This window comes from Lactuca saligna, chromosome 1, assembly GCF_052625555.1.
Source record: "Lactuca saligna cultivar CGN05327 chromosome 1, ASM5262555v1, whole genome shotgun sequence".
NCBI classification, from domain to species: Eukaryota; Viridiplantae; Streptophyta; class Magnoliopsida; order Asterales; family Asteraceae; genus Lactuca; species Lactuca saligna.
This window is the reverse complement of record NC_136417.1, coordinates 73,829,168-73,846,524: the sequence shown is the minus strand read 5'-3', so window position 1 is coordinate 73,846,524 and position 17,357 is coordinate 73,829,168. Positions and strand designations below refer to the sequence as shown.

Genomic DNA, 17,357 nt, shown 5'->3' with positions numbered 1-17,357 from the left:
ATATTAAGCTTAACATCCACATTCAATAATCAAGCTCTCAATGAAGACTTTGGAATTTTGGATCCATGATTGAGGCTAAAGTTGACAGTCTTGTTTGACCTTTGGTGTTCTTTATGAACTTTATGTTGGATAAAATAGGGTTTATGTCGGAGATCTGGATATCCCTTGGATCGTATGAACACTTTCCAAATTGATATTTCTACCCTATGACTGGGTTGCAAGAAATTCGATTTAAGATAATTCAAGAGGACATTTATGATTCTTGGCATATAAATCGTAAGCCAAATTGTTCAAAGGATTCTATGTTTGTTTGATGAAAACGAGAGCTAATGATTTTTCGTATCTCTCATCTCAAAGAGAAGTGTCGTTTATATAAAAACGTGATTAGGGTTTCATTAGCACGACCGCAGCCAGCGGTGCCTCTGCCCCTTGTACCCCGCTAGGGGCGCTGGGCACTACCCCTTTGATTCGATCTTATACATGCGTGCACTCTGCACAAAACCATACATATATTAGATAGAAATTATGAAGCCTCTTAGCTCATATATTAGTTCCAATTACATAAAATGACATGGTGACACTAAAATCACCAACACATGGGTTGCTTTAACAGATGGGAGATTCATAGTAAGTCAAGAAGCACCTCAGAAGCCATGGAAGCGAAGTCGATTATGGTGTCATCAAAGTGTTGAAACATAAAATGTTAAGAAGCCTTGTATACTTGTTCAAATTATTTTGTACCGTCTATATTATACATGTATGTATACCAATTTTAAATTTGTTTGCATTTCTTTTCTTCTTAGGGTTCTGGAAATGTTCTAGGACTCACCCTTGACACAAGAATGCTTGGGAATGACAAGTTACGTGAAACATTTGAGTTGAAAGCAGATGCATCGAATAAGATGGATAAGATGATGCTATTGTAACTCACTTATGTGCAAATCAATGGGTCTTACAAGAACTTTCCAAGAAAATTAAGATGGTTGTGTATGCATGGGTTTCTTTTGAAGTTTATACCTTTCGACTTACCTGCGGAGAAACTAGTTGCTCTCAACCTGTCATATGTCATATAGCAATATTGAGGCATTATGCATTTGTTATAGTATTCCAGAACAATCTCAGAAGAGGAAAAATGTAACTTATCCACATTTATCTTTCTTCCATATTGAGTTGATGAAGTTGACTACTATTCTAACATATCTCCATTTCAGCAGTTGACCGGCTCATGCTCAAAAGACAAAAAGTTGCTTGGATCATTGAAGATTCTTAACTTAAGTTTCTGTTATCAGCTTCGTAGCTTGGTTGAGTTTGAAGAACTCCCCGCACTTGAAAGGTTGATAGCTAAAAATTGCATCAGTTTGGTTGACATTTTCTAAATCAATTGGGCAATGTGTTGAACTTTTCGTCATTGATTTAAGCGCCTGGTTAAGTTTGAGGAACTCCCCGCACTTGAAAGGTTGATAGCTAAAAATTGCATCAGTTTGGTTGACATTTTTGAATCAATTGGACAATGTGTTGAACTTGTGGTCATTGATTTAAGCTACTGCAACAAGCTTGGAAAACTTCCAAGAACTATAAGTGCGTTAAAGAAGGTTACAACACTATTGCTAGATGGTAGTAATACCGTTTCACCGAAATTGTACAAGGATAAGAAAAATCTCATAAGCACAAAAACCTCCACCTCTCTGGAGTCTATATGGTGTGATTCAGAGGCTTCAAGTGATTGGAAGTTAATTACCTTACCTAGTAGGGGTATACCACGTCATCTGAATTTCATTACACTTCAGTTTTTGAGGTGTTTAAGGTTGTCAGTTAATAATTTTAATGAATCCTTTTCCATTGACTTCGGTTGCCTACCCATGCTGGAATTGTGTATATATGAAAATATTATCGTTTGCTTGCCCAATTATGTGAGAAGTCTTCTTAGTCTTGAGATTCTTGATATGGAAAACTGTATAATGTTGGCACTAGTGGAGCATCCTAAGCATACACTAGGAGAGTTAAGCATCTATTATATATATGAGCCTTTGCTACAAGAGGTTGTATTTTATCCAGAAATGTACCCACCTATATTAATACAATCGTGGAATCCCTTAGGATCTTTGTCCAAGGCTTATGATACTTGCATAAACACAAAAACCTTTTCCTCCGCCATTATGGGGGATATACCACATGATTCAAAGTTCATTACACTCTATTTTTGGTGGTCTTTAGTAAGGTTGTCACTTGCAAAGAGTAAATTGTCCACCGAATCCTTTCCCATCGACTTAAGTTTCCTAACTATCCATGTTAAAGGAATTATGTTTAGATGAGAATCCTATCGTTTCACCGCCCAATTGCATGAGAAGCCTTCCTAGGCTTAAGTTGCTTAGTATAAGAAACTGTCAAATACAATTGAAGGCTATACCACATGATTTAAACATTACATTCTATTTTTTGTGGTTTTTAGTAAGGCTGCCACTTTCAAAGAGTAAATTGTCCACCGAATCCTTTCCCATCGACTTCAGTTGCCTATCCATGTTAAGGGAATTATGTTTATATGAGAATCCTATCGTTTCACTTCCCAATTGCATGAGAAGCCTTCCTAGGCGTGAGTCGCTTAGTATAAAAAACAGTGAAATAAAGTCAAAATTGTTAGGGACTTCTTCAGTTAAATTTGAAGGATTGGTTGAAATCCAACCAATGGAAGGTGTTGAGGATAAGATATTTCATAGTTTGGGTTGGACTAAGTTGGCCTTTCTTAAGGAAAGGCATGTGGAAACTTCTTTTTGGGTCTACAAGACCAGAGGAATCTGAAATCAAGGTTCGCTTTAGTTAACTCATCTATCCTGTTGAGATTATGTGTGTATTTCTTGTTATTATGGTGATTAATTAAGGTGGTTGTATTTGACAGATGTTTTATGAATTTGGAATATTCAGCACAATTTCTGGAAGAGAAGAAATGCTGATTTGGATTATGGATACAAGCAAGGGGCCATAAATAACATTTACCATCCCATCATCTCCTAATTAGCTCAAAGGATTGAATTTCTGCTGTGCACTGTATACCATTTCCAGATTGTGAGTTCCATCATCTGCCAGTGATCATAACTAGTTATATTACAAAGAACCAGACCTGGATGTACAAACATTGCATTGATGATATTGGTGTGGGTGAAGAATATGTCATATTTTTGAACCATTAGATGTTTGGGATGAATGAGATGGAAGGTGGTGGCTGTGTTGCTATTGATGTAGTAGAGAAACTTGGAGGTAATGAAGTTACAAACGAGTATGTGTGAGTTTTTTGTTTAATGATGGAAACACGGATGAAGAAGACACTTTGAGTGATGACAAGTCATGAAATCACATCATTGATGGAGATCTTACCGGGATTCAAACAACAGAATAATACATCCTAAACATTTTTGTGGATCATGGTATCATGAGCAGTGTTTTTAAAACCAGACCAGCCAATTCAACCGATTCAATCAGGAACCAGCAAGGTTACCGGTTTCTTAAGGGCTAAAAACCGCTTGTAAGCCGAACCGGTAAAAACCGGCGGTTTTCTTAAGAACCAGAAAAAACCGGAGTGGTTCAACCGGAAACAAAACCAGTTTTTTAAAAATTTGGCTTACTCACAACATAGAACAAGCCGGCTCAAAGGAGCCATCCTATTCACTGAGGTGTCAATTTGATTACCTATGCTGTGGAATACTCTTTTTATAAGCAAACACAGCCCTCTATTTCTATTAACCTATCGATGTGGGATGTATTTCATATTCAAACTTTATACTACCACTTCCTTTACAAGCAATTTGCACACATACTGTATTAAATATATTTGCATTATCTATTTTTTAGACAACTAACATACGTATTATGTATATTTAGATATTTAGACTTTTTATTTTTGGAATTACTACTTTTTTTTTCACCAATTTGAAACTGTCAATTTAATTACTACGTATTTTATATATGAACTTCATAATTATAATATAAATATATAAATCATACACATATATTTAATATACATATATAAAACACACACACACTATATATATATATATATATATATATATATATATATATATATATATATATATATATATATATATATATATATCCGGTTTTTCCGGTTTTTGGGACCGGTCCAACCGGTCGGACCAGTTGAACCATCGAACCAGTAAGATAGCCGGTTCGATGTCCGGTCCGGTTTTCAAAACCTTGATCATGAGTCCATTGGAGACATCACCAGCTATAGAGGTACATATCATTCTTTTATCAGTGTCCTATGTAATATTACTTTTTAATTATCTGGTATTTGTTTACCAAAGGTAAATATATAAAACTATTTTCAATATTTAAATGGATGATCTCCTTAACTGGGTCAATTTGTTGGATCAATAAATAATGTTTGTTTTATATGTTAAATCACATAAATATAATACATTACATCTAGATCGAAACTCAATTTATTGATAGACATAGCTAGCTACAAATATTTTACAAATAGAAAGGAATATGTTAATTATCATACACATACACGCGCTATTCATATCTTTTGACAACAAGACCTTTCTCTTTTCTTAATAGCAGGATTGTGTACTAAAAGTGAGAAAAAAATCCTTATTAACATCTTTTATAGTACAGTTTTGGCCTTTACATGCCTTCGCCATATTTTTGTCACATTTTCTCGTATGATTCTGTATACAATTTGAATTTGTTTATGTGCAGATGCATTGGAAGTGATTGGTCAAAGTGATTAGTCTTTCACACTTCATTTGAGACACATTAGGTTGGATGTGTTAGAGTGTTAAACGCATTTAGAGACCATGTTAAAAATATGTTCTTCACAATCAAACTAAGTTTGGAAAGTCAATGATTTTGTTAATGGTTAAATTTTCTAACTTTTTGAGGTTTGTACGAATGTAAGTTTTGCTTTGTTAATAGTTGAAGGTCTCATCTGGTTTATGGAAATTTGGAGGGACTCAACTGGACAAAAGGTTAAAGACACAGGACTGGGGCTCACTTCTTGGTTAACTGGACAAAAGGTTAAACACCAACGGAATCAATTACAGAATTAACGAGGTTTTAAGACCGCGCGTTGCGGCGGAATTTTAAGCAATATGTTTTTGTGACATAACCATAATCACGGATCTTTAGTTTATAAATTGGGGAAAAAGTTAAATCATAACTTAATCTTAAATGAAAAGCAACTGAAGGGATGATGCTTCCGGCTGTAATGTTTTTCTATTTCATCAACCTGTTTTCCTTTATTCATTAGCATTGTATACCGATAAAAAAATCTAACATTTCAGTATTTCACCATGTTTTTTACATGTTAATTGCAGTTAAACCATCCAAAATTCAATATACTTGCCAACGGCTAAAGCTTAAACCATCAAAATATTTATAGATTTAACATAATACTTTAAAGTAAATCATCAAAATACTTGACTTGAAGGAGCAAATGTTAATTAATGCATGAATCATTATTCACTTAAGTAATACAATTAATATATATTTTCATTAATGAAATAATGGTACCCAATTGTTCGGTTCTAGGCATCCAGCAGTTACGGATACGTCGTCTCGAAACCGGTCCCTAGCGGGTGCCCAACAGTTACCGATTCTAAAAAAATAAGAACCAAAACCGGTCACTGTCGGTTCCAACTTTTATGAACCGGCACAGTGATATCTGAACAGATTCAGTTCTAAAAGCAACAACCTGCTTCCAAATACTTCCTTAAATTTGTGGTGCACCCACCAGTGCAATTCACCTATCAAAGAAAGAGAACTAAAAAGATTCCACTTTTGGAGGGGACCAAAAACAATCACGAAGGCGATGCAAGATTGGTGGGACAACAGGGGCAATTTGGGAATTAGAATCATTCTCTATCATGGCAGTCTATATATTAGGCAGGGTATATCCTTATGGAAGAAGCAGAAAGAATTAGAAGTTTCATCTATCTAGGACAATTTGGGAATTAGGATCATTCTCTATCATGTCAGTCTATATATTAGGCAGGGTATATCCTTAGGGTAGAAGCAGAAAGAATTAGAAGTTTCTTCTATCTAGGGAAATTTGGGAATTAGGATCATTCTCTATCATGGCAGTCTATATATTAGGCAGGGTATATCCTTATGGTAGAAGCAGAAAGAATTAGAAGTTTCTTCTATCTAAGAGACCATAGCATCTCGAATAGCTATTTCTATCCTTCCTATTGTTCTTGTTCTTGTTATGAACTGAGTTTTAATACCAATCATTTGACTACCATTCAATTTCTTAATATTTGTACGTGAGTTCATAACAAATTGGTATCAGAGCAAGAGCAACCATCTGGGAGCATGGTTGGAGGAAAAGAAGGGGGAGGAACCCAGCTCAAGAGGGTGGAATCCTTGGAGGCAGAGTTAGGCCATTTGAACGACAGAATGGAGAATCAAGGACACCAGATCCAACAACAAGCTGATTCTATCGCTTCAATACAGACAAAGATGGACCAGAAGTTTGAAGAGGTGTTGAGGGCCCTCGGTAAAGGAAGGAAGTCAACAGAGGAAGAACTCTTCGACGAACCTGTGGTTTCAACGATGGAAACCCCGAAGGATAACAGTGGAGGCCCAAGACCGACGGGGAGCGGTGGTTTTGGTACAGGCGGAAGCAGCGACGGCGGGGCCCGGTCACAGGGAGGCGATCATGGCGATGGAACCAATTGGAGGTTTAGGAAACTGGATATGCCCTTGTTTGACGGTGAAAATCCGGACGGTTGGATCTTGAGGGATGAACGATACTTCAACTTTTACAAGCTATCAGAGGCTGATAAACTGGAGGCGGCGGTAGTAGCCCTCGAAGGTGACGCCCTCCTGTGGTTTCAGTGGGAACACAACCGTCGACCAATAATGCGATGGAAGGAGATGAAATCGCTACTCTTAAGGCAATTCCGACCGACGAATGCAGGTACGTTACACCAAAAATGGCTCACACTAACTCAGACCGGGCCGGTTTTAGAGTACCAACGGGCATTTATTGAACGACTCGCCCCGCTAAGCAACATACCCGATGGCATCATTGTGGGCCAATTCCTTAACGGGCTGAATGATGAAATTAGGTCAGAGGTCCAGATATTGAGTCCCATGTCCGTTGAAAACGCGATGACCCTGGCTATCAAGATCGAACAAAAATTACAATCTCAACTTAAACGCAAACCCCAACCCTCCCCTGTCACCCAGCGAACAAACACCATCAGAAGCATCTCAGGAACACCATTGATTACCCCCATCAAAACTACCTTCTACTCTTCCAAGGGCACAACGTTGCCTCCCATTCATACCACAATGAACCAATCAGTGAGAAATCGAGTATCAGGGGAAGTAAGAAGGTTGACGGATAAGGAATTACAACACAAGAAGGAGAGAGGGTTGTGTTACCGATGTGATGAAAATGGAATCCGGGGCATAAATGCAAAAAGGAGGAGTTGAGTGTGCTACTGATGCAAGAAGAAGAAGAACCCCAAACAGAGGAGCTCGTTACCCCTGTCCAGGAAACCACGATACTATCTGGAATTTGTTTGAATTCTGTCCTTCGAAAGGCAAGCCCAAAAACACTTAAACTCAGGGGCACTCTGGCAGACACGGATGTGGTGGTTCTTGTTGATCCAGGAGTCACGCATAACTTCATATCCTTAGTCGTAATAAAAAAAATGCACATACCAATCACACCCACCGCAGGGTTTGGGATGTCATTGGGAACAGGAAAGACAGTTTCCGGTCAAGGGAGGTGCCAAGGAATTCTGTTACAAGTGCAAGGATTGGGAATCAAGGAAGACTTCCTTCCGCTCACACTTGGAAGTTCTGATGTAATTCTGGGAATCTAGTGGTTAGAGAAATTGGGAGCAGTTACCACTAATTGGAAAACTCAACTAATGAAATTCCAAGTGAATGGTCAATGGGTAACCTTACGGGGGGACCCGTCCCTGGAACGAGCCATGATCTCTTTGAAGACCATGGTGAGAACTATTGGATCAGTGGGAGGGGGTATTTGGTCCATTATAACCACTTGGAGAAGTAAGCAACCTCACCAACTCTCCCAGCTTCTCTACCTTACCTAACCAAGGTGGTCCAAAGATTTGCAGGAGTGTTCAATTGGAAAGGTGGGCTTCCTCCTCTTAAGAGATATGCTCAAATCGGGGATCATCCAACCTTCACGAAGTCCTTTTTCTAGTCCAGCTCTATTAGTTAAAAAAAATGGGTCTTGGAGGTTTTGTGAAGATTATCGGAGTCTTAATAAGGTCACGGTTAAGGATAAGTTTCCGTTTCCTGTAATAGAAGAGTTGTTGGATGAGTTGCACGGGTCACGAATTTTCTCAAAACTTGATTTAAAGTCTGGCTACCACCAAATTCGGATGAAGGAAGAAGATGTTCCAAAGAAGACCTGAATGAAGAAATCAAGAATGACCAATTCATTCAACAAGTGAATTCTGACATAACGGAGGGTAATAAGGCGCACGTGGGATACTTAATCGTGAACAACAGGCTCTTGTATAAGGGCAGGTAGGTAATTCCTCATAACTCAAGGCTAATACCTACTCTACTCAAAGAATTTCATGATTCTGTGATTGGGGGACATGCTGGGGAACTGAGAAAAACGGTTCAGAAACACGTTCAAGGTTGTCAAGTTTGTCAAAGTCAGAAATCTTTAAACACGCATCCAGCCGGACTCCTTCAGCCTCTATCCATTCCAGAACATGTATGGGATGACATCTCTATGGATTTCATAGAAGGACTACCTAATTCGAAAGGGTACAATGCCATTTTACTGGTGTTAGACCGTCTCACAAAATATTCACATTTCATAGCAATGAAACACCCCTTCACAGCAGTCTCACTGGCAGCTACATTTGTCAAAGAAGTGGTAAGACTCCATGGGTTCCCAAGCACCGTAGTTTCCGACAGGGACAAGGTCTTCATGAGTTTGTTTTGGCGTGAGTTATTTAAGCTGCAGGGTACTAATTTACTCAGAAGCACCGCCTACCATCCCCAAACGGATGGCCAAACGGAGATAATCAACAAATCTATGGAGCTCTACTTACGTTGTTTCATACAAGGGAATCCTCGAACTTGGTCAAATTGGCACAACACAGCCTATCACACGTCCGGAAAGATCACACCTTTTAAGGCTTTATATGGTCAAGACCCACCACGGGTGCTTAAGTTACAAAGAGGGGAAACAGTTGTTTCTACTGTGGAGGAACAATTATTAGAACGAGATGCCATACTCGATGATCTCAAGGGACATCTGCTCCGAGCCCAACAAAGGATGAAGAGAGAGGCTGATAAAAACCGCAAGGAAGTTTCATTCAATGAGGGAGAATGGGTCTTTTTGAAACTGCAGCCTTATAGACAACAATCCGTGACCCATAGACCATTCCAAAAGCTGGCAGCTCGATACTACGAGCCTTTCATGATTATCAAGAAGGTGGGGTCAGTGGCCTACAAGCTCCAACTACCCAAGACCGCCAAGATTCACCCTGTGTTCCACGTTTCACTATTAAAAAAAAGCCATTGGGGACCAGGTAGCAAGGCCCACGCTACCAGCCCACTTGTCGGAGGAAATGGTTTTACAATGGGAACCAGAATCTGTTTTGGGGGTGAGAAGCCAAATAGAGAAGGAAGGACAAAGAATGGAGGTTTTGATCAAGTGGAAGGATGTACCACATTTCGAGTCCACCTGGGAAGACTTCAGAACTATCCAGCAAACATTTCCCGACTTTGACCTTGAGGACAATGTCAACCTTTGGGGAAGGAGTAATGTGGTGCACCCACCAGTGCAATTCACCTATCAAAGAAAGAGAACTAAAAAGATTCCACTTTTGGAGGGGACCAAAAACAATCACGAAAGCGATGCAGGATTGGTAGGACAGCAGGGCCAATTTGGGAATTAGGGTCATTCTCTATCATGGCAGTCTATATATTAGGCAGGGTATATCCTTATGGAAGAAGCAGAAAGAATTAGAAGTTTCTTCTATCTAGGAGACCATAGCATCTCGAACAGCTATTTATATCCTTCCTATTGTTCTTGTTCTTGTTATGAACTGAGTTTTAATACCAATCATTTGACTGCCACTCATTTTCTTAATCTTTTTACGTGAGTTCATAACAATATCACATAAATAACATTGCAATTTCATTTTCTGGAATTTAACTACCACATATTTGGTATTGTAAATCCATTAAATAACATTGAACTTTGTAAAACTATATTGCTATAGCTATAATTGGATATACTTTTAAGTTTTAACCCTTTAAAATCTATATATCATCAAGGAATTTATTGTTTACGTTCCTTTTATTAAATAATTTATTAGTGAAGCCAAGATGATAAGCATACCAACATATACATCAGGTGTAACAACAACTTCAACATCAACAATAATAGTAACGGGCTTGTAATCAAGTTCCAAATTATACATAGTTTTTCCCGGTCGATGCAATGTATTTTGGAAGAGCCTTGCACTGTATGGAGTTTGAGAACCTATTACCTATAATTATGCAAAAAAAAAATCAAACTATACATTTAACTTTTTTTTTCTCGATAGATGCAATGTATTTTGGAAGAAATGTTGCTAAATGCACAAGATAACAACATACTCTTAATTACTGTTTCATTACAAAATCCTAATGTTACTCACAATTATTTTTCATTAAAAATTGTATTATTATAATAAGTATTTTTTTTTTCAAATTTACATGCCCTAGTAAGCAAAAAAATTGAATGTGTGATGTTGTAGTTGAGTAGATTTATAAAAAAGATGAAGATAAAAGGTAAAGTTTTCATAGATATAAAGAATTGCACAAAACTTTATAAAAGAAATGAAATTAAACAAAGAGGTATGAGAAGTGATATGCGAGTTTTCAAAAAGGGACTCGGTATATTCAAGAAAAAAACTTGAAAACCTATTTAAGGAAAAATGAGTGCATAACTTACCAGGAGCATCTCATTTAGACATGGTTCTAAATAACGTAAAGCGTGACTTGACAGCATACCCGAGCCTCAAGCTTTGAGAGACATGACGAGGCCACGGCGTTTTTCAAGGCGTGACAAGGCGGCAAAATTTTATTTATTTGTATATATTTTTACCATCATCAAATAATATAAAAACCCATATATTAACAAAAAACCCCAATGTTTTCACATGTCAATATACATTTTATCTAACATATATATAGTCACCGATTGACAATTATACTAAGAGTTTACAAAAGTGTCAGTTTTCAAAACGTCGGTGAGCATTACAAAAGCATGTTACATCCTTAGATTAGTAACTGTCTCCATTTCTATCCACAAAACCTTCTTCATCAGAATTAAATTCAAAATCTTCTTCACATTCCACTTGTTCTTCATCCGACACAAAATCATCATCATGGACTTCTCTAGCCTCTTAGTTTGCATTATCAATTGCTTCTCCACTAACCTCCAAACCCTCACCATCTTCCATTTCATCATCGTCATCATTAATAGCAACAATCCACGATTGCGCCTTACTAGCATCAGGAGAACGCAATACATCTATATTTTGGTTATTATTTCTTTCCCATTTGTTGATGAGTTCGGAATTAAACTGAACAAATACAAGATTGTGTAATCATTGACTATCAAGCCTATTTCTTTTCTTTGTGTGTATATTAAGTAACAAATTATTACTTACCCCTTCAAAAGCACTTCAATTTCTTTCACAACCAGAGGAGCTAGTGGTTAATGAGAGGATCTTTATAGCCATCTTTTGCAAAGTCAGTGTTGAATTTCCATAAGTCATCCACCAAGTACCTAACAAATAAAAAGAAACATTAAGCTGTTTTTTTGTCTTGTTTTACAAGTATTTTCTGTGCAATTTTAGAAGTTTTATAACATACCTGGATCATAAGAACTGCTATTTTCAGAACACCCCTTTGCTGCCAATATTCTTCCAAAATCTCCTTTTTCCTTGTTCTTTGGGAGCTCCATATTTATCACCTGATCTTGCTTGTCAATGTCATCACGAAAAAACTTTTCAACACATAAAAATTGCATCCGAAACCATGACATTATCTTTTATGTTTTGATCTTTATATAAATAATAAGGATTTAATAGGTAAGCCGTCATGTGTAGTGGACTATCAAGCCGACCTTTTGCTCTTGTCTCAATAACTTCTATGATAGAACGGTAGTTAATCTCCACATTATTGAAAGCCATTTTTATATCTTCTTTGGCCTATTGAAGCTCTCCATACAAGAAGCCCATTGATGCCTTTCGATCTCCATCAGCTAGTCGAAGGAGTTTGACTAACAGGGAGAAAACCTTCAAGCATAAGTTTATCCCATTCCAAAAAGATCGGCTTATCACGATTGCATAAGCTCCTAATCCATTTTTTTCTAGACCATTTTGATTGTGTCCATTCATGACTAGTAAACATATGTTTTTAACTTTTCTTGCTTCTCCATCAAACTTTGCAACGTAAGAAATGTTGTAGCAAACCTAGTAACTCCCGGCCTCACAATGTCCTTACACTTTGTAAACTTCCGCATTAATGCCAACGTCCAATGATGTGCATAAATGAAAATAGTTAAATTTTTTGCCTTAGCAATCCATTCTTTGAATTTACCTTCTTTACCAATTGCTTCAAGCATAAGATCGATTGTGTAAGCAGCACAAGAAGTCCAAAACATGTTTGGCCTCTTCTCTATCAACAATTTGGCAGCCGCCAAATTATTGGCAGCATTGTCTGTCACAACCTGTATCACATTTTGTGCCCCAACATCTTCAATACACTTGTCAACATAATCAAATATGAACTGCCCTGTGTGTGAATCTGTGGAACATTCAATAGAAGAATGAAAAGTTGTTCCTTCTTTTGAGTTCACACAAAAATTCATTATGCTTCTTCGTTTTCGATCAGTCCAACCATCTATCATAACTGAACAACCATTACATGCCGACTCTTCTTCTTGTTTCTTGAGAAGACCTTTAGTTCTCTCAACTTCTTCCTTCAATAATGGCTCCCTAAGTAGATATTGACTTGGAGGACAATAACCTCGACCATATTGCCCAACTGCTTCAACAAACTTCTCAAAAGCATCGTTATCAATCGAATGAAAAGGAACACCTGATTCATACATCCATCGTGCACAGAACTGATGTACACTATGTGTCCGTTCTTTGGAAAGTGCATCTAAAAGATTTTGTTGACGCATATTGAGAAATGGACCTTCGGGGTTGATAGGATTTGTAAACTTGTCCAACGGACGCAAATTGCTTCGCCTTTTTTTCTTGGACCCTGCATAAAACTCATTATCTTCTACTTCAATTTCAACCTCTGCCCTCATTTCTTCTTCTCGTTTTCTTTTTGCTATCTTATCCTCTTTTGGGTTCTCAAGTAAAGCAACACACACAGCTTTATCTTCTTTGCTTGCATTCTTACATATGGCTACACCATTTCCTTTTAGTCCTGAAACATGGTACTTTAGCCTAGTGATTCCAGCTTTACATATAAATCCACAAAGCTTGCATTTGATTGCATCTTTATTTAGAGGATCACACAGTGTGCCACAATTCCATCCTGGATCATCCGAGTTTCTTTTCAAGGGTGCATTTGCATTAGAACTACCTTCTGTTGCACCATCCAAATTAGAATCTTGATCAACATTAGCCATTCTTGAATAAAATTATAATATATCCTGTTTGAAAAAAAAAGTTGAAAACAAATTAGTAGCTTAAAAACATGCTATATATAAGTTTCTAGATCAAAAGGGATGCAGAAAACAATGAGCTCATTGAAAAGTGAAAACAAAACCTCTAAGAGAAAATTAACCGCAACTTATACCAGTGAAAGAGAAAACAAAATCTCAAAAGGGATGCAGATTACTTCTTGATCCCCTGTTCAAATGGAGAATACTTATAACATATGAAACTAACCACTTCAAGTTTTGTATGATTGGAGAATGAGTTTTATGGTTGAAATCAACACACTAGAGAGATATAACATATAAAACTAGGAATTACCGATTTATAATTAAAAGTCTTAACATGTATGCAAGGGTTGTGAGATAAAAACATAGAACGTATAAAACCGAGGAAGGCATAGAAATGGTGGTGTAGATGAAGATTGAATGAATCATTGAATGTATAACATAATCCAACAGAAGCAAAAATTTTCTTAGGCTTAGTGGTTACCTCTCGATGCACGTAGGTGAAATTGAAGAACAAAAGCAGGTTGTAAATATTTCAATCAGTGAAGAACTATAGTCGATTACATTGAGTAAAGAACCGAAGCAGCGCAACAGGTGAAGATCAAGTGATGAGACCGGTTTTGTAAGTGAAAAACTGAAGAGAGTTCGATCGAGTGATGAGATCAGTGTAGAGAGTTCAATCGAGAGAGCATGGTGTTGAATTGTAAGTTGTATATTTTGGTTTTTACTGTCCCGATTTCCCCTTTTGATGTAATGGACTTGATTTTTACTTTTTTAGTTATTTAGTATTTACTTTAGCCCAGTATTTACTTTAGCCCAAAGTCAGCAAAGTCAACAGGCCGATAACGCGTTACGAAAAAAAAACGCGAAATGGCGCGCCTTACTACGTTATTTTTCCGCCAAGCTTTACAATGGCGCCTTGGTCGTTTTCGGGACGGCTACCCCCCGCCTCGGCGCCATGGCACACCTTGGCACCGCCATGGCGCGTTATTTAGAACCCTGCATTTAGATAATGAAGTCTCTACATTTCTTATGCTTCCTCGTAATTAGATCATGTCAACTGGTTGATTTTTTAAAGCACTCAATCAATGATCAAATTTATATTCAGATAGTGAAATATTACCATGAACCAGGGTAGAGGATTTAGAGAAAGTAAAACCAAAAAAGTTAAAACGATCTCCAACTTCAGTCTGGTCATATTATGCCCGGAAATATTTCTCAAACTCATCTCCAAGATCCTGAAACAATTAGTTTATTACATAAATAATCCATGAGAATATGATGAAACAAACTTTATTTGTACCTCAACAGAAAGGCCTTCACCCTCAACCATGGAAATCCCATCTCTGTTGACCATAAAGCGAATAACTTGGGAGGAGAAACCCAAAAATGTATTAAGATTGGGGAAAATGTTACCAACAATACCCAAGTTTACCGGAAAGATGCTTTTGAGATAGCAACATCAGTAATCAATATTCATAGTATCTTTCAAAAGCCATATTTGGAAACCATTTGGGGCATTTAATAATAGAGGTTATAATTGTACTTATTGAAAGATGAAGGACCTGTTTGTATATATTGAGAGTTAGTTAGTTTGACTCTCTTTCCTCTTGTATATAAACGATCTGTAATCTTTCATTTCAATTTGAGAAATTCATTTCATTCATTAAAAGTGTAATATTAAAATCGAACACATATTATTCAACATAGAAAATGGCAGTATAAGCAATATGAAATAATAGGATATAATAACATTTATCTCCGATTTAAAGACCCATGGTTTCCACCATATCTTTTGTGTGACCCTAAAATCAAAACTGACGATCAAGCCCTGTCCAAATAATATATGTAAACCATACTTAGAAAAGGAAAATGGAAAGTTGTAGAAGGGAATGAAGTAGTACCTGAAGCTACAAATCCCCAATATGAAAATACCCTTTTTTCAACATATTTCATAAATCCGTCTCGGAAATAAGTCATTTTCAATGTTGTATTCAGGCAACCTAAAAGTAACAAAAGATTATTCATGTTCATCCTTTTGCTGCTACACACAACACCTCTACAACAAAAAATTTAAAATAAAATAAAAAGAATAATAAGATAGAACAGGGGAAAGCTAGAGAACCTGCTTGAGTGCGTTTTTTGTCAAATGTTCTTCTTTCAGAGGTTGCAAAACATTTCAACTTCCACGAATCAAAATTAAATATTTCTCCTAAATAACAAATCGATTAACCAAAACTTTAGACAAACCCATATCGACATGTTGTAGTACGGTTCTTTGAAAATGAAATCGTGTTGGGTTTTTATAGAAATGAATTAGATGAAAAAGAAGGAGAAAGCATTGGGGGAAGAGGGCGGTGTGATTAGTTGATGGTTAATAAGAACTAAAATTCAATGAATATGTGAATAATGAACTAAAATGAGGAATTGTTACCTTTGGCTTGCTGTCTTGGGAGCTCTATTTCAACCACCGTCCTGTCAGCTGCTTCTTTTATGGCCGTTGAAGACCATGGACAGTTGCAAGGATGGCCTGCTGAAAGGCTCTTGATGTCGACTGAGAGAGAAGGGAGATGATTTTTTTCATCTCTTTACCCAAAACCCTAAGCGAGCATGTAGAGAGAGAAAGAGAGAGACCTTACTTATTAACCGGGAACTCCTTCATCATATGCTAGTGATTGGTAAGAATTTGTCATATTCACAAATATCTGAAGACCTTGGGCTTAGTTTCCCGCTCTGATGACTTCCGATGCCTGCATTCGCCAGACCGACGGGCGACGACGTTAATGGTGGTTGTGGGGTGACGATCAGGGTTCTTTGAATTAGAACAAACATATTTTTTTATGAAGCGTGTGAGGATTTTTGAAGGGATGGTGGGGAAGGGGAAGTACGGGAGAAAGCTGTCAAGCACAATGCAAAGAACTGGTGTAACAAAGTCTTCAAGCCACAGTGAAAAGCACCGGAGACAGGAACAAAGTCTTTGAAACTACAGTAAGAATCACTGTAGTTTGATTTGCTCTTATATACAGTGTTTTAACATTTTCACAAATGTTAATATTTACAATTACAATTACAATTACAATACAATGCCAGTTGCATTATTATCACAAAACTTCTCTTTCAGGGTTAAAATTGTCCAACCATGAATGAAAATTGATACCAAGTCCACATCCCACACCAACTCCAGTCATTACAATTTCCACCTCCAAGTGAAGAAAATAGATTTTGGCGTAAATAGCCCTAAGGGGTATAATCTCATTATAGGAACACATTACAATAACAAGATAAACAATCAGATCCTAAAACTATGGATCTAGTATTTACAACAACTCCATCTAAACATTCAAATATGAGACTTATCTATTATCCGTTTTACATTCCCCCTCAATCTTAACTGGAGCAAGGTTAAGATTGCTACACAAATGTTCCAGCATATTCCTTGTAGTTGGCTTTGTGAGACCATCTGTTAATTGATCATTAGATAATATAAAACGCACATCCAAAGCTCCCATTGTCACCTTTTCTCTAACAAAATGAAAATCAACCTCTATGTGTTTTGTCCTAGCATGAAACACCGGATTAGTTGTTAAATACGTGGCTCCCAAATTATCACACCACAAAACTGGTGCTCTTGTTTGAACAACTCCCAATTCCTTAA

The 17,357-nt window shown here is 37.2% G+C and overlaps 1 protein-coding gene across 7 annotated transcripts; it reads right to left on the bottom strand.

Moving 5' to 3' along the window:
- Positions 1-11,126: 11,126 nt before the first annotated feature.
- Positions 11,127-16,654, bottom strand: LOC145039998 (uncharacterized). 7 transcript variants are annotated; one of them, XM_078987997.1, is made up of 10 exons: positions 16,342-16,654; positions 16,137-16,256; positions 15,828-15,914; positions 15,607-15,705; positions 15,006-15,533; positions 14,826-14,940; positions 14,187-14,701; positions 11,890-13,690; positions 11,685-11,803; positions 11,127-11,597 (listed from the first exon to the last, which is right to left on the bottom strand). In XM_078987997.1, exon 8 carries the CDS (start codon positions 13,664-13,666, stop codon positions 12,419-12,421), a length of 1,248 nt encoding a protein of 415 aa, XP_078844123.1. In that variant the 5' UTR covers positions 13,667-13,690; positions 14,187-14,701; positions 14,826-14,940; positions 15,006-15,533; positions 15,607-15,705; positions 15,828-15,914; positions 16,137-16,256; positions 16,342-16,654; the 3' UTR covers positions 11,127-11,597; positions 11,685-11,803; positions 11,890-12,418. The 7 variants fall into 7 exon arrangements, with proteins under 7 accessions (XP_078844123.1, XP_078844118.1, XP_078844144.1 ...); XM_078987992.1 differs by having other exon boundaries at positions 14,187-14,940; positions 16,337-16,654; XM_078988018.1 differs by having other exon boundaries at positions 11,127-11,545; positions 14,187-14,940.
- Positions 16,655-17,357: the final 703 nt, after the last annotated feature.

Bases quoted from the DNA above. Each gene is read 5' to 3' on its own strand.
- LOC145039998 (XM_078987992.1), bottom strand. From the start codon at position 13,666: ATGGCTAATGTTGATCAAGATTCTAATTTGGATGGTGCAACAGAAGGT.